Source organism: Hemiscyllium ocellatum, chromosome 26, assembly GCF_020745735.1.
Source record: "Hemiscyllium ocellatum isolate sHemOce1 chromosome 26, sHemOce1.pat.X.cur, whole genome shotgun sequence".
Lineage (NCBI taxonomy): Eukaryota > Metazoa > Chordata > Chondrichthyes > Orectolobiformes > Hemiscylliidae > Hemiscyllium > Hemiscyllium ocellatum.
Window position 1 is genome coordinate 46,286,729 of NC_083426.1, and position 18,510 is coordinate 46,305,238.

At 44.5% G+C, this 18,510-nt stretch overlaps 1 protein-coding gene across 1 annotated transcript in view; it reads right to left on the minus strand.

Annotated features, from left to right (window-relative positions):
* Positions 1–1,911: 1,911 nt before the first annotated feature.
* Positions 1,912–18,510, minus strand: part of LOC132828124 (transcriptional enhancer factor TEF-5-like) — a gene marked incomplete at its 5' end in the record, with an annotated part of 196,759 nt that continues 180,160 nt past the window's right edge. Inside the window, 4 exons of the mRNA XM_060845032.1 lie at positions 1,912–8,049; positions 11,337–11,489; positions 12,453–12,593; positions 15,036–15,209. Coding sequence (XP_060701015.1) covers positions 7,936–8,049; positions 11,337–11,489; positions 12,453–12,593; positions 15,036–15,209 — 582 coding nt within the window. The remainder of the gene's footprint in view (positions 8,050–11,336; positions 11,490–12,452; positions 12,594–15,035; positions 15,210–18,510) is intronic.

The window sequence follows — 18,510 nt, forward strand, 5'->3', positions numbered from 1 at the left end:
ACACACTGTACTGTAACCAGTACACCGCTGTACCCTTCACGCTGTGTACTGTGACCAGTACACCGCTGTACCCTTCACACTGTGTACTGTAACCAGTACCACGCTGTACCCTCACAAACTTTACTGTAACCAGTACACCGCTGTACCCTTCACACACTGTACTGTAACCAGTAGCCTGCTGTACTCTTGACACTCTGTACTGTAAGGGGTACACCGCTGTACCCTTCACACACTGTACTGTAGCCAGTACACCGCTGTACCCGTCACTCTGTGTACTGTAACCAGTACACCGCTGTACCCTTCACACTCTGTACTGTAACCAGTACCACGCTGTACACTTCACACTCTGTACTGTAACCAGTACACCGCTGTACCCTTCACACTCTGTTCAGTAACCAGTACACCGCTGTACCCTTCACACTCTGTACTGTAACCTTTATACCGCTGGACCCTTCACACACTGTACTGTAACCAGCACACCGCTGGACCCTTCACACACTGTACTGTAACCAGCACACCGCTGTACCCTTCACACACTGTACTGTAACCAGTACACCGCTGTACCCTTCACACTCTGTACTGTAACCAGTACACCGCTGTACCCTTCACACTCTGTATTGTAACCAGTACACCGCTGTACCCTTCACACACTGTACTGTAACCAGTAGCCCGCTGTACTCTTGACACTCTGTACTGTAAGGAGTACACCGCTGTACCCTTCACACACTGTACTGTAGCCAGTACACCGCTGTACCCTTCACACTGTGTACTGTAACCAGTACACCGCTGTACCCTTCACACTGTGTACTGTAACCAGTACCACGCTGTACCCTTCACACTGTGTACTGTAACCAGTACCACGCTGTACCCTCAGAAACTGTACTGTAACCAGTACACCGCTGTACCCTTCACACACTGTACTGTAACCTGTACACCGCTGTACCCTTCACACTCTGTACTGTAACCAGAACCCCGCTGTACCCTTCACGCTCTGTACTGTAACCAGTACACTGTTGTACTCTTTAGTCTGTAATATCACCCGTACCACGCCGAATGAGTGTTTCTGGTTATCATGTAATAAATAAAACACAACTTACGCAGAAACGTACAGACACAACCACCATCAAATATTTATTGCTTTGTTTTGTTATTTTGTTTTAAGGATCTGGGCACTGAAGGCACCAAGATTAAGTTGATGGACATATGCAATGGATATATAATAAAACCCCCTCACAGTTCAGAAAAAAATATTATACATAAAAACAATATCATCACACATTAACACGTCTTTACTGTTTCAAATTACCTTTCCACCATGTGACAAAATATGGTTTAAGGAATAAAAACACAAATGTACTGTACTTCATTGAGAATACACAATTCCGGGGTTGCCATTAAAGAGCACTGACCCTTGTTTTTGTAAGTACCTGCATGTTAAAGTCCTTCACGGTTACCATAACAATACAAATATTTCTTAAAACCTTTATTTTTACTCCTTCAGCTGAGTCTTACAACAGTGGGTCTCACTTTGTTGCTTATGCTGGACTCCTCCTCGTTTTCCCACTGGGATTGGGCTTTTGGGGCTGCTGTACATCAGTGACAGGGCTGAGCCTGCCTGGAAACGCCCCTGCACTCAACTACACAGGCACCTTGTTGAAAATCAGTTGCAGAAAAGCTATAGCGAATGGACAAGGTGTCATGGAAGACAATGTACATGAAATGGGTAGCTAGACATTGTATGTAATAAGCTGAAAATGTGTTGCTGGTTAAAGCACAGCAGGTTCGGCAGCATCCAAGGAACAGGAAATTCGACGTTTCGGGCCAGAGCCCTTCATCAGGAAGCCCTTCCTGATGAAGGGCTCTGGCCCGAAACATCGAATTTCCTGTTCCTTGGATGCTGCCTAACCTGCTGTGCTTTAACCAGCAACACATTTTCAGCTCTGATCTCCAGCATCTGCAGACCTCACTTTTTACTCGAAGATTGTATGTAATAATCAGATCTGATGAAGATTAGGTTGTAAAGACTCTAGGAGGTGAAAGGAAGGAATACTGAGGACAGAAGAACTCCATTTTTAAATGTTTAGTAAAGAAAAGGTACTGATTGGAGTGAACTAAGTTTTTTGTCCTTTATGGGTCAGGTGGGCGTTATTAGGAATCACACTTAAAGGTTACGGCTATGCCCCCACACATAGCTCAAGCCGTTGATCCTCATACTGCTTGGCAGTTTAATTCACACTTGTCGAAAGGCGACACTTTCCCAACGTCTGCCCTCAGATTTCCAGCTAATAAAAGCTCTCGGTGCAAATAGAAGAGGTGGCTTTGGGGTTCAAGGCAAGATGCCCAGGATTGCCTGGGGCTCAGTTCAGATCCAGTTTGATCAGCCCAGGTCCCATCCCGATGAGGATGCGAGGAGGAGAGCAAAGACAATGTCTTCCATTATATTTAGAACTTGACAAGGATTAGCGAGGAATTCTAAGAAGTTGAAAGTGATGAGGATTGATCTGGTCGGCTTGTTCTCTTGATCGTGTTGCCAAACATAGAAAAATTCTGGTTTTTCTCAGGAGGAATTAACTGCATGTAAATTCGCCAAGTGCATGAAAACAGAGTTGCTGCAGCTTTGTGTGCTGTTATTCTGCAGCGACGAGGGTTGGCTAATTTGTAAAACTAGTTCCACAAATTTTGAAACGAATAATTTCTGGAGCCAAACAATTCACAGACAAAGTGCGACCCACTGGGAAAGCTTCCAATGACAAACTCCATCCCCCACATCCCATGCCACGGTGACCCCCATTCTGCCTGTCCAGACTTGGTATGGACTCATGCCTTTGTGAACTCGAGCCCCGCGCTGGAATGTGGACCACGATACTGGGAGTTAAAGATAGTCCCGTTTTGCCTGTGCACCCTAATATCATGAGAGGAAATAATAATTAAAACAAACAGTCCATTGCTATTGGCCAAGGTGGTAATGTTCCTATACAATACAATGATCAAGGAGGACATTTTATTTCAAAACAGAGCGTCCTTTTTGTCAGCCTTCACAGGTAGTATTACAAAGATTCTTCAAAATATATATCTACAAAAAAAAATCCTATTGACATATCCTGGTGCCCTGATTTAAAACACTAAAGAGAAGCACACAGAAAACCAAGGGTTGAATAATTTCCAATCACCTGAAGCCAGAGAGAGAGAGAGACCCCATGGTGGAAATGTTTCAGGCCAATATGTGCAATGACATCTCAAATGCCATTGTATCTCCAGTGAAATTGCCAATCTCTCAATGTCACTACATACAGTGGCCAGATGAGTCCTTACCTCCATCCGTCCTTTTCATATTAAATATTTTATAGGGTTGTTTTCAAAAGGAGTAGGGATTGAGCAACACATTTTGAGGAGGGAGCTGTTCCCTGTTTCTTGATTTCACGGTATTGAACAGTAAGCCTTGAGCACAGTGGACATTAAACAGAGATGCCAAGTTTCCAGAGGAACGGGCAGCATGGGAATCGATGAATCCGAGCTCTTGGGGGGATTCTACTGTGTTGCTACGGAATCATGTACTCAGTCAGATTCTGGGTGCGATCTCAACCTTGCACTTTTGACTGGGGCCTGTCGCTCCTAAACTGAGAGTGTTCTCCAAAGGATCGGACTTTGACCAGGCTCCCCACTCTCTCTCTCTCTCTGTGATGGGAGTTTCCAATTGCCTGAACATCCTCTGACTGTCCTGAGTAGTACGGCCAGGCAAACAAGCAGAAACTTAGTGCTCAGCAGAAACCAGAGAGGTCTCCCCCTCCCCCTGCCTCCTCTAGATTCTTTACAGCTGCCAATTCAGGAAGACTTTCACCCAGGCTTTGCATGTTGGGCTTGAGCCCCCTCTTCCCGAGACATGGATCTGAAGTACTTTGAGATATAAGTGTACCTATTTCCTTACAAAAACGCGAAACAAAAACTGTAGTATATTACAGGAAGGAACAGCGTACTGACTGTCCAGGCTAACAAAAAGGCTTTAATAACTGGAGTAAATGTAAATGTGGCAGCACAATGACAATAGGAAATATTGTGTACATGATATTTACAGCAGAGTTAAGTGCTCGGTGATATCACTAACAAATTAGGTTTCGATACTCAAACGCAACAATGCCCTGGGTATCGTCTCTGAGTGCCTTTTATATGTCATATATATAATATACATATAGAATATATATATATAGAAAAGAACCCACTACTTTTCTAAAATTCCTCCACTCCCACTATTTGTTAAAAATAAGAAAATGTTAATTCCGGTGTGAAAGAAATTAAATTACAAAGCAAGCCAATTCTCTGCCAGTACACAGACTCTCTCCTGCTTCCGTCCCTGCTGCTGTCTGGGATGCTTTGTTCATGCTCATGTTTCCAGAGGTAGTCATTCACGGACATTGCTCGTGTTCGGGGGTTGGGGGAGGCTTTGCCAAGTCTGAGCCAAACGGGTGGATGGGCCGAACCGTGGGCGGGGGAGAGCTACCGTTTCTTGGATAGGGCCCGGGTGGGTAAAGTGACTTAAAAATAGCGTTGACTTTACTTCCCCTTGTCTCCAATTTTTTTCCCCTGTTTCTGAAGGGACTGATGTTTTTCTTTCCCCCCCCTGGAATATAGCGCGCAAACTCACATGACCCCGTGCCCATTTTCCCCACATGTGACCTGGATGGTAAACTATCGCAGGCAACCGTGGTTCTGTTCTCATTCCGCCTTCACCCACCACCAACACACTGTGATGGGGTTTCAGTCAGAAGCTCCCTAACCATGGCATCATGGCAAACTCACTATCCCTTTTGCTGAGGCTGGTTGGCACAACAGCACAGTGCAGGGACTGAAACTTGGGCCTACTAGTCTGTCGAGTTCAACATCCCGAATGCAACCATCGACTAAACTGCATGGGGATCTTCAGGGAAGCTACTGAATGACACTGACAGAATGACTCATCCAAAAATGGCGGCATTTATTACTGATGTTACTACAGGTGAGAGGGGAGCAAACTCTATATTCCTTTAATATCTTCATGTCAGCTCCTAAAGTGACTCCTGAAAATCCTCACATGCTCAGTATCAGCTACTTTCTATGCAAAAGGCCAGGCCATCATGATTGGCTGAAGTCATGGCAGGGAAAGTTGGGGGGAGGGGTACAATGGAGTGCTGCTAAAATCATTCCAAAAGAAAACAAAAGGGTAGTCTTGTGCATGACCCTAGCTTCCATTTCTGAAACGACTGGGAAAGTCGAGGTTGTCATCACCAAATGGGAATAACTCTGGAGATGACCTGACTTCAACAGCATCTTTGATTGCACAGCTCCTATTTCACTCTGTTACAGTCATGGCCACTTGCATTATATTGTGTTAGTCGTAAAGGGGAAGTGACAAAAGTGGGTGGCTGGTGGTCTCTGTTGTTGTGGGTTCAGACAAGGTGGGACTGGATGTGGTCAGAACATGCATCTTAAAACCCAATCTCTATACTAAAGAACTCTTAAGAACATGCAGAAATACAATACTCCAATCTCCTACCACAACCCATCCCTAATCACAAAGGTGCACAAAGCAGCAGTCCTGGTTAGTGAAGGGGCACAACGAAGGAAGACTTAGATCAGGTGGACACTGACTACTTGCTGAAGGTTGAGGGAAGGACTGGGCCCAGCCGGTGAAAACCGACAGCATTCACTTTCAGAAGTCACCCTTGATGCAACGGTCTAATCAATCAGCCAGGAGTAAGCTGACTTAATCCCCCGGGTACTTTCTCCGATGGGATTTGAAAACGTGGGAAGAAAGTGGAGCAGGAAAGCCACTTTCTCCTCAGCCAAAACATACCAGACAACACAGTTGCATTCAAACACGGCCTCTTTCCACCAATCAACAACCCCCACACACTATCCCATTGATTAGAATGAAGCCGTTGAGTCAGGACTGTAACCTCCTCCTCAGACTCTACTCCTCCTCCTGCCTCCCTCCCTGTTAGGAAATGAGGCTGTTTGGAGATGAAGGCGGGAGACATGGCAGATAGTTCCTGAAATTCCTGTTTCCTTTCACTTGTCCCCATCTCCATTACCTACCCACGTTCCAGTGCAGTCTCCAGCCTTAAAGGTCAGTACATTACAAGCCCCTCTTACCATCTTTTCAAATACAACAATGTTCTAACCTGTTCCCCTGCAACAGTACAAGGAGAAGACAGTGGAGAGAACAGACCCTTTATCACACTCCAACAACCCCTACAGACAACTGGAATCTCTCGGGTGTAGTACAGCCATTTAGTGGCATTCAGAAGGCACCTCTTCAGTCTTTTGCAACTAAATATGTATTCAATGCTCAGCCCAAACACCAACCCACCATACCCACTGCCAACACAGCCCCAATCAGCATGACCTGCCAACTCAATAGATGATCTGCTCAGTATCACTTTTTGCTGTTGATCAAATTTGCAGTGTGCACATTGGCTGCCACATTCAATACACTACAACAGGCACTACACTTCAAAAGTACTTTAGTGCATTGGGATTCGAAAGCTATAAAAGACACTATATAAATGCAGGCCCTTTCTATCGTTCACCGGTTGAATCATAACAGTAAGTAATCCAGAAGAGAGTGTTCGACTGTGTATCTTCTGACATGAAAAGTTTTCGAACTCCAGGGGAAGGGCAGGACCAGTCACAGTAGTTCAGAACAGTAGCCTCTTTTTAGCTGCTACAGACAAACTCACTCAGCTGGGGGGTGCCTTGTCTCTGAGGCCCATGTTGACTTTGAGAATACTGGCCAAAACTGAGGCAGGTAATGTATACATCTTTCCTGGACTTCATTAGTTTGCTTTCATATACCCACAGTCAGTACCTGCCACCATAAAGAGTCGAACTGCTTTGCGGAGAACTGATTATAATCTCTCAATTGGATTAGCAGTTCCACTATGGTTAAAACTGTGCCAATGTCCACACTGTAGAAGCACAAATGAACAATGATCATGTAATTCATCTACAAGGGGGCAGCTAATGTCTAGGTAACTGAGCCAGTGCCCTCAGAAGGGGAGTATCAGATGGGAAAAAGCTGCCCTGCTTTTGCATTCTAACCTTACAAATACTGGAGGTGAGAACCTCCCTGGGGGGAAAAGCAAGTCACTAGTTTCATGTGAAATTGAAACCTGAAGGGAAATGGGGGCACCGGTGGAAACCTGCCCTTTATAATGCCAGCCTTCACTTTAACCATCTTTTAAACCCATTGTGTCTACCTTCTATTATCTAATCAGGTCTGTCAGAAAGGAGAAATGCAAACTGGGAAGGGAGCCTTCTAATTAACTCTCATTATCCTGGAACTTTGACCCAAGTCACCTGCCCTCCTGTCATCCAGAAAGAATTGTTTTGAGAAATCGAAGGGGTGACGACATCAAACTTCCACCAAGCACCCTGATGGATGGCAAGGACTGACAAAGGCACGGCCGCCATTTTGTGATCAGAAGCAAACAAAATGGCGGCGTTTTTAACTCTCTGTACCCCTCCATCGAACAAACTATGGTGAGAAGGCAACGCTCCTACAAAGCCCCCATTAACAATTACTTTCTGAAAGTGATCCTTATCCAATGCTTACTATCCCTGAAGTGTAAATATTATTCTCTTTTTTAAAAAAAAGGAAGAAAAACCGTACCATTACCTCTCACTGAGCTCGAGTTCTGGAGAGAGGAAATTAAAACACACACACACATACATGACCCTCACAGAAGTAGTGCAGAATATTGTTCTTTTGACTTCACAACAGTTCTCTTTTTTTTTTGCATTTTTTTTTACATTTGTTCGAATGTAAAAATATCTGTATTTCTGTGAAAAATAGATTTTTTTTGCATTTGGTAAAAATGAGCAGGCACCAAGGTGTGTAGATTAATGGCAGGCAGTAGCACCCACTGTGTAGGGGAGGTTTGTTGGGGGTGGGGTGAGCTCCTAGTCCTTCACCAGCCGGTAAACGTGATGTTGTGCACCATGTTCGCTTGTCGACACCTCAAATACAAACGCTATACACAGCAGGGTCTCCTGGGTGTCCCGGTTGGTCACAACCTGGCAGAAAACAAGAGAGAGAGAGAGAGAGGAGAGAGCTTGAGCTGAAACGCAGTTGTGCAGCACAAAAGTCACCTCACAGCGCCTTCCCAGCATCACCTTGGAGTCTGGGGTCAGAGAATGGACCAGGAACAGGGGGCAGAGGTGAAGGGTGAAACATCAAGGTCAAGTGCCAGAGGGAAACAGTCATCAACTGATTAGCCATGTTCAACAACAACTTACACCGACAGATATACAGCACAGAAACAGTCAACCAGTCCATGCTGACCATGTTCCCAAACTAAACTACTTCCATTTGCCTGCATTTGGCCCATGTCCCTCCAAACCTTTCCTATTCATGTACCTGTCCAAATATCTTTTAAATGTTATGATTGTACCTACATTCACCAATTCCTCTGCCGCACACGAACCACTCTCTGGGTGAAAAAGTTGCCCCCGATTACCTTTTTAAAACTTTCTTTCATCTTAAAAATATGTCCCCTTGTTCTGAACTCACCCACCTTCAGGAAAAGACCCTTGCTATCTATCCTACCTTATCTATCCCTCCCTCATGATTTTATAAACCTCTATAACTTACATAAATCTTTAACATCCTGTCCCAAGATTTGACACCGATTATTCACACTCATTGCTGCTACACCAACTTCATTCCTTTGACCTCAGTAGGACGTGTCCTCAAGATAATGGAATTACATGGAAACCCAGCCCTGGGCCAAAGGGTCAAATTCTGTTTGGCTTCAGCTGTGTGATAATGGCAAGTGTATTCTGGTCATTATTTTGTGTTAAAAAACGTTTCTCCTTTGGAGAATTTGAAGAAGAGCACGTGAGAAAGTGACATTATATGTAAAAAATGGTTCAGGTCACAAGATTGACCCTTAGATAATATTATAGTCATTGCTCTGTATCCACAGGGTTCCATTTCGGAGGACTCCCATGAGCGATGAAATTCATCCGTGCCGAGCTCATTTTAAAATAGATTAAAAATTACAGATTTTGCCCGCAAATGCTGAATTTTGTTGTGACTTAAGTTTTGACAAGGATAGGCAAATTTGCAATTTGGCAGATACAGAGGATTTACTGTATGGTTCGAAGGTCATTAAGGATCAACTCAAATCTGAATGTGACAGTCTCAGGTCGTTTATGATATTGACCAACAAAACAGAACCCAGGAAGTTACCAATGGCAGACCGGAATCTGAACTTTTCTCGTTCTGAACATTCCGACCCAAGGTAGATATTTAAGCCCTTGAGGCGATTCAGGAAGAGCTGGAAGCCAGTGGCCTGAGGTAGCAGGTAGCATTAGAATAGGACAAAGGACACTGTAGAAACTTCTAGAAATGACCTCTTTTTCCAGGCAAGTGAAGAGTATTGCATGACACTCCTGACTTGTGCCTAACAGACAGTGAACAGACTCTGGGGAGGCAAGACCACACTGCTGTGTTCCCTAGTCTCTGACCCACTCTTGTAGTCACTGTATTTATAAGGCCAAACCAGTTCAGTTTCTGTTCAATGGTATGTTGATAGTAATGAGGTGAAAAATCCCAGAAATAACATTTGAATGCAAAGTGCAGATGTAGATTTTTTCGGGTTGGATGAGTTAGTTTTGGGGCCTCTTCCATGCAAAAGGTCAGCCATTGACCCTTGAGAGAGATCAGCCATAATGAATAAGCCATAACATAGTGGTGCTTTGATTTAAAAGAGACAGGTCAGGTGGAAACCCCTGATCTCAGTAATGACGGGTTTTTGTTTTCAAAAAGGAGTGGTTACCAAGCAGATTCATGCAATGTAATATTTTAATTCCTGAAATAATATTAGTGTGTGAGGGATAGGAGATGTGAGTTTATGTCTGGACATCATGTTGAATACACCATTGACGAGGTGTTCACAAGTTGGGACACATTAGTAAGTTTGCAGATGTCACCAAAATTGGAGGTGTAGTGGACAGCGAAGAGGGTTACCTCAGATTACAATGGGATCTTGATCAGGTCGGCCAATGGGCTGAGAAGTGGCAGATGGGAGTTTAATTTAGATAAATGCGAGGTGCTGCATTTTGGGAAAGCAAATCTAAGCAGGACTTATACACTTCATGGTAAGGTCCTGTTGCTGAACAAAGAGACCTTGGAGTGCAGGTTCATAGCTCCTTGAAAGTGGAGTTGCAGGTAGATAGGATAGTGAAGAAGGCGTTTGGTATGCTTTCCTTTATTGGTCAGAGTATTGAGCACAGGAGTTGGGAGGTCATGTTGCAGCGTGCAGGACATTGGTTAGGCCACTGTTGGAATATTGCTTGCAATTCTGGTCTCCTTCCTATGGGAAGGATGTTGTGAAACTTGAAAGGGTTCAGAAAAGATTTACAAGGATGTTGCCAGGGTTGGAGGATTTGAGCTACAGGGAGAGGTTGAATGGGATGGGGATGTTTTCCCTGGAGCATTGGAGGCTAAGGGGGTGACCTTATAGAGGTTTATAAAATTATGAGGGGCATAGTTAGGGTAAATAGACAGGTATATTTTCTCTGGGGTCAGGGAGTCCCGAACTAGAGGGCATAAGTTTAGGGTGAGAGGGGAAAGAAATAAAAGAGATTTAAGGGGCAACTTTTTCACACAGAGGGTGGTACGTGTATGGAATGAGCTGCCAGAGGAAGTGGTGGAGGCTGGTACAATTTCAAAATTTAAAAGACATCTAGATGGGTATGTGAATAGGAAGGGTTTGGAGGGATGCTGACAAGTGGGACTAGATTAGGTTGGGATATCTGGTCGGTACGGACGAGTTGGACTGAAGGGTCTGTTTCCATGCTGTACACCTTTATGACTCTATGACTATTATTTGGGGAAGTGTGGGTAAGCTCATTCAGTCTTAACGTTGCAGGCTTGACCACTGCAGTCTCCATCTCCTCCATTCACAGAGCAGGTATTTGTTCGTGTGCTTGAAAGAATTAACTGGCATCACGAGATAAGCTCTGCCCCATTGGGAGAAAGAGGACCTTTCTGGGAGGAGTTAGATAGAGTTCCAGTGTTCTATGTACAGTGGTCAGTTCCATGTAGCTCAACAGTGATGTGTGCTCACTCTCGAGTTTAGCCGGTGGTCTTATAAGAGATTTTCATGTCACACTGTTATAACTTGTTGTTTATTATTCGATAATAAACCCCCCCTGTTCAACAAGACTTGCATCTGTCAAAGACTATGTGTGGGCATTTTCCCTCATTGGTACCACTCAGTTATATTAATACCAATACGAAGGGTTGGTGGCAGTGAATGAGTGGTGTGGGTGCAGATGACCAGACTGGTGCATACCTGCAGGATAGTGAAGTTCTCTAGCACACTGTTCATCATGTACTTCTCTGGTAAATGCTTGAGTTTGTGGATGAAGTTGATCATGTATTCACACATTGGGGAGCGGTGGATCCGATACACAAACCTTCCATTCTCCAGCCTGGCATATTCTGTCTGTGGACCAACAGGAAACAGAAGACACAAAGCATTACAGAAACCGGTGATTCCATGTAGCTGAGATCTACCTGTAGTGTAAGAAACAGTAAATCAAATTTGAAGGATGCAGGAACTGGTTTGGTCTCACAACGGGTGGCACAGTGGTTAGCAACACTGCCTCACAGCACTAAAGACCCGGGTTCAATTCCTGATTCAGGCGACTGTCTGTGTGGAGTTTGCACATTCTCCCCGTGTCTGTGTGGGTTTCCTCTGGGTGCTCTGGTTTCCTCCCACAGTCCAAAAATGTGCAGGTGAGGTGAATTGGCCATGCTAAATTGCTCGTAGTGTTAGGTGAAGGGGTAAATGTAGGGGGATGGGTTGCTGTTCGGAGGGTTGGTGTGGACTTGTTGGGCCAAAGGGCCTGTTTCCACACTGTAAGTAATCGAATCTAATCTTGATGATTAATTAGCCTTTGTTGAAGCACTTGCACTGGAGGGGACTGAATTTCACACAGAAATCTGCTGTTGATCTGCAGAGTAACACATCATCCCTGTGGCTGGATTATCAGACCAGTATCATCATCACCAAACATTGCTTCTGGTCACACTTAAAGGGGTTTTGTTTAATTTCTTCCCTCTTTGTCTAGCCAGCCAACACCACAGAGTTACCCCTTACTGGGAACAATGGTAATCTCCCGAAGAGAGGTTCTCTCAATGACTATGGAGATGGTATACTGCTCCTGTACAATAGTGGGGGTGGGGGGGGGAGCAGTAACACCTTGGACAGAATAAGGTAAGGTTTGTAGTTCTCAATGAGGAGACAATGCTGTGTCTGACGGTCACTGGAGGACCCAGTGACCCAGACGTGTAACAGAAAGAAGTCCTGCTCCTCAACCTCACCGTCCCCTCAGGTCTATAAGAACACACTGCTTCCCTATCACTCACTTCTTGGTGTTGTTTTTATGCCAGAATAGACGCTCACCTCCACTTTCTCCACGACTTGTTTTCCAAAAGAGCAGACTTTAGTGGAGCAGGTGATGGTCATGTTCTCAGAGCTGGTGTACTGGCTGCTGACTCCGTAGAAAGCTCCCGGCCCATCCTGGATGTTGCTGTTAAGGTCCGCCTGAGGAGACCGAGGCACAGAATGAGGCACTGGAGAACACCGACAACAACCCCCATCCAGGCAGCACTTCCACTGCCCCAGCATCTTTCACAGGACCGTTCCCAAACAAGGTTTGGCATTGAACCATGTGAGGAAGATATGATGATATGAAGATATGAGGAAGATATGATGAAAGGTGATGAACACTTTTGATAAAAGAGATCAGTTTTAAGGAACAAACTGGCTGCATTCCACAGTTAGGGAAACACAGGTTACAAATGCAAAAAAATCTTCATAGATTTGTCATACGCAATTTTCCTTCTATAAATCAATGTCTATGCTGAATCCTTTACAGTTTTCCAAGTTCCCTGTTACTGTGTCCTCAATAGTGGATTATAATTCCTTTCTTACTACTGGCATCAGGTTGACTGGCCTGTAGTTTCAATTTTTCCTCTCTTCCTTCCTTCTTGAACAGTGGAATTTGATCTTTGATAAGTCTTTAGAGAGGCTGAGATGAGGTTGCAACACACGCACTCCTACAAAGTGGGACTAATCTGTTTATTTGCTATTGCCAGTGTTGCAGTCTGCAACCTTACACATGAGCGCCACCTGTTGATATACTGAACATAGTACAACACAACATTCCACCTTGGTCCTTACATTTACAGGAAAAGGTAGGACAACCCATGGATGAGGGTTCCCTAGAGATTCTGCTGGTTTTTGACCACTTTCCTTTTGCTTCATTTCCCAACTGGCAGCCAGAGACTGAGGGCCTGGCTGATACAGGATTACAAAGTTGGAACTTCCGTTGTTTCTTCACTTTTATGTTCTTCATTTTGGTATTTTTTTTTCTGTTTAAAGATGGGGCTGGAGACTGGTGACACAATATATTTTTCACTGTATCTTGTAACAAGATACATGCGTCAATAAATAAATAAATCAAACTATTGCACCAGGCTCTATTCTGGGAGGAGGGAGGGAGGGATTGTGGGTCAGGGCGACGCCATATTGGTTGAGGAGTGGAAAGTGGTGGTGGGTTGGCGAGATGACAGGCTGTTCATAAAAAATATTTCTGGGATTTGGTGGCAAAGTGGGTTATGATTTTCTGGATGGTCAGAGAGTGAGAGAGACAGACAGAGAGATTGATCAGAAGAAAGGCAGGTTAGCTTTGGGAACCTGCGAGATTATTGCTTCCCTAGGCCCAGAAGTACTGTTGGAAAGGCTGGTCTCTTCCGCATGACTTTAGCTACCAGGTCCTTGTGCCCTGGCAAGTTCTAGCCCAGGCACTTGAATTAAATTTGAGGCATGCAGCCTCATTTCAATATGAAAATATCAAACACACCTTGGGAATATAACTCAGTCCCTTGTTAAAGCCAAAAACCGAAGGAGGGTTGGGTCAGATTTTCACTGCCATTGTCTGATATTCCTGTCAAGGTGGTCTTTGGCAGGAAGCAATCAGGTTCCCTCCATTGTCTCGGTCACTAACACTTCACCCACAGATGCCAGACATTGTAACCTCATTGTTACATTGCTGGGGGTTTGATTCACAATCTGAAAATGAGACTAGGTCCATTGCTGACAGCAGGGAGAGAGTTACTCGAGAAGCAGGGTGGGAATTCAGTGCTAAGTTTGATGAATTACGCTTCAGTGGAGCTTCCTGCAATGTTGCACCATGGAAAAGGCACTAATTAAACACAAATTGTTGTTGCTAATTCATGCTGTTCCTTTGCCCAGTGATGTTTCATGTCAGCACGAACCCAACTGAAATCAGGTGGCTCAGTGGTTAGCACTGCTGCCTCACAGTGCCAGGGACCCAGGTTTGATTCCGCCCTGTGTGGAATTCCCACCTTCTCCCTGTGTCCATGTGGGTTTCCCCCGGGTGCTCTGGTTTCCTGCCACATCTCTAATGATGTGAAGGTCAGGTGAATTGGCCAAGCTAAATTGCCCATCGTGCCAACAGACGTGCAGGCGAGGTGGGTTAACCTTGGGAAATGCAGGGTTACAGGGATGATGTGGGTCTGGGTAGGATGCTTTTCGGAGAGTCAGTGTGGACTCAATGGGCCGAATAGCGTTGTTCCACACTATAGGAATTCTACACATGTTAAGAAAGGAGCCATAGATGATAAAGGCATCCCTCTGCAGAGTGATAATTAGTTATGTAGCTTGAGGTGAACATAGAGTAAAATGAGGAGGCAGGCCTTTCTAAACTACCACAGCTGGGATAGAGACTGAACCCACACTATGGCTTTATTTTTGACCACACAAGTCAGCTGTAGCTTGAGGTAACTGACACCACCCCTCACCCACCCAAAACTGATTAAAACAGGTTTGTTCAGGTCCACAACACCTAGTGCAATTTTCATTGTCACTTTGGGTCCAATAAGATCAACAGATCAGAAGGTAACAGCAACCATACAGTCTACACAAACAGAGACAGAGGGCGAGAAGGAAGGGAAACCTTACCCAGAACTTTACTAAGAAGAAGGCGTTCTGTGGTCCTTTCTCAAACAACTCCTTCAACCCGCCCTTTTTCTCTGGGAATTTGTCGTAGATCTGACGGATATCCACGGCTTCCAGTAATGGGTCGCTGTAGGATGGGTTTGTCTGACCAATGTGAACGAAGAGGTGCTTGTTATACTGCAAACAAAGAAAGGAGGTGAGTTACTTCATTGCTTCCTGCCAAAGACCACCACGACCTCCATTCAGTTGTGGCTCATTCGGCGAACCCACGTGCCTGAATCGGAAGCTCCTGGGCTCAGGGGAACTCCAGACACTTGAAGACATATTTGCGACTGACAGATTAAACCAAAGCCTCAAACTTTCTCCTCAGGTAAACATAAAAAGGTCCCAGAGTGGTACAAGCCATATTCAAAAGTGAAACTCGGGATGAGCACTATATGTTGATGTAGCCAGTGACGTCCACATCCTGTGATTCTACTTAAAAGAGAAAGTGCTTTCCCAGATGTCTTGGCCAACATTTCAACCCCCAACCAGTACTTTAACCAGATTCCCTGGTCGTTGATCTTACTGCTGTACAATTGGTTGCTGGTGTTATGGACTAGATCAAACCCAATCAAAACATATCAAAGGGATAGCCTAGACCCTAAATATTTCTTATTTAAAAGCAAGTGCATTCCAGATGCAATTTGATTGGTCAAACTACCAGTCTTGAAGCAAAACACACTGTACTCACACACTACAGTTAAAAGACAACAAAAGAAAGAATAAATTGGAATAACTTAACTCTATTGGGAAACGTAACAGCATAATAGATTAGTTTACTCACACACAGTAACTGTTCCTACATTGTAACATCCCAGAAGCATAGCCTTGGCAAAAGGCAAATTCAGTAAAATAGATTGTCTCACTTGTAATTCTAGCAGTGGGAACAGAACCCCAGCTTTTAGCTGTAACAGAAAGAGGAAAAACACCTTCCAAACCTAGCTTCAAGAGCCCAGCAGCAACTGCTCCTGAAAATTAAAAATAAAAATCCTGGTTCTTTGGGAGTTTGACTCCACCCATTCAGGCTGCATCTATTGTTGTGAATTTAGGACAAAAAACCGCAAGGCCTCACTGCTTTGGTGCAGACTGCTCAGTACCTTTTTCTCAACCATTTTTCATTAAAAAAAAGCAGAATACTGTATACTTAAATCCACAAAATCGTAATACTGCATCTTCCTGCTTGACTGCAATGATTACACTTTAGAAAAATGTCTTTGACAGCAAAGTGTTTTTGGGTGGTCAGAAGGTGCCACTGACGTGAAAGTCGTTCTCTCTAATGCTCATTTGTCTTTTTACGTTGTACAGGTACAAAGATAGTCTCAAGAGTTTCACGTTGACCTGCAACTCAAGAAATGGGAGGAACAAACTGGAGATAAATGGTGGCAAAATCAAGGTTGGAAATACTAATTGAAGTTGGGTTATGAGACAGTGCAGGGTGAAGTTCTGCTTGCACACAAACTGAAAGCAGGTACACAACATGACACTGAGAAAGAATAAAGTCAGGTCGAGAGTAGTGGGTCATCGAAGCATAGTGGGTCTTGGTGAATTTCACAGCTAATTCCCAGCAGAATTCAAAGGCAAATTCTTGTTTCAGGGAGAATTTTCAAAAGGGTGTTCAGTATGTCACAAAAAGTCAGGAGCATTCAGGAAAGTACATAAGCACTGTACAAGCATTTCAATTCAATCGAGTTGCGTGGGAAATCATGTCTTACTAACTTGATTTGAGTTTTTAAATAAAAGTAACAAAGGTGATTGATGAGGGCAGAGTGGTAGACATGATCTATATGGACTTCAGCAAGGCATTCGACAAGTTCCTCATGGTGGACTGGTTAGCATGCTTGGACACATGGAATACAAGGAGAACTAACCATTTGGATACAGAACTGGCCTAGAAGGTAGAAGGTGGTGGTGAAGGGTTGTTTTTCAGACTGGAGGCCTGTGACCAGTGGAGTGCCACAAGGATCGGTGCTGGGTCCACTACTTTTTGTCATTTATATAAAGGATTTGGATGTGAACTTAGGAGGTACAGTTAGTAAGTTTGCAGGTGACTCTAAAATTGGAGGTGTAGTGGACAGCGAAGAAGGTTACCTCACATTACAATGAGATCTTGATCAGATGGGTCAATGGGCTGAGAAATGGCAGATGGAATTTAATTTAGATAAATGCAAGGTGCTGCATTTTGGAAAGGCACATCAGGGCAGGACTTATACATTTAATGGTAAGGTCCTGGGGAGTGTTGCTGAACAAAGAGACCTTGGAGTGCAGATTCATAGCTCCTTGAAAGTGGAGTCACAGGTAGATAGGATAGTGAAGAAGGCATTTGGTATGCTTTCTGTTATTAGTCAGAGCATTGAGTATAGGAGTTGGGAGGTCATGTTGCAGCTGTACAGGACATTGGTAAGGCCACTTTTGGAATATTGTGTGCAATTCTGGTCTCCCTGCTGTAGGAAGGATGTTGTGAAAGTTCAAAGGGTTCAGAAATGATTTATAAGGATCTTTCCAGGGTTGGAGGATCTGAGCTATAGGGAGAGGCTGAATAGGCTGGGGATGTTTTCCCTGGAATGTTGGAGGCTGAGGGGTGACCTTATAGAGGTCTAAAAAATCATGAGGGCCATGGATAAGTCTTTTCCCTGGGATGGCGGAGTCCAGAACTAGATGGCACAGTTTTAGAACGAGAGGAGAAAGATTAAAAGGGACCTAAGGGGCAACGTTTGCTCACAGAGGGTGGTGTGTGTATGGAATGAGCTGCCAGAGGAAGTGGGGGAGGTTGGTACAATTACAACATTTAAAAGGCATCTGGATGGGTATATGAATAGATAGAGGGATATGGGCCAAATGCTGACAAATGGGACTAGATTAATTTAGGATATCTGGTTGGCATGGAGGGGTTGGACTGTCGGGTCTGTTTCCATGCTGTCCATCTGTATGGCTCTACATCCCCCAACACAGTACTCGGGACAGGATAATAATTTGAGGCATTAGTTTGAGAGTGGGTGAGGACAAGGAGGGTCTGGGTCAAGCTCACTGAGCTCAAGTCAGGGTGTGTGTGTGTGTGTGTGTGTGTGTGTGTGTGTGTGTGTGTGTGTGTGTGTGTGTGTGTGTACGCTGACAATATTGCCGTGTGTGTCAGTGGGACAGAGTGAGTAAGTGAGTGTATGAGAGGCAGGATATTAAGATCTCAGTAATGGCTCAGTGAGCAACTCTCTCACCCCAAAGTGGGGAGGCTGAGACTGAACACAGCCTCGAGGCTGCCAATCTAGTGAGGCAGGGTCAATGTCATGTTTCCAAGGCTCTATCTGATCTCTCAGCTCACTGTAAAAGGTCTCTGTGGATAAATGGCTGGGGACCTCTTCCCTTTGGGTCCCAGTCAATGTTCAATGCTCAACCCACATCAGTAAGGAACAGTCTGCTCATAGTCACACTGCGGTTTATGGGT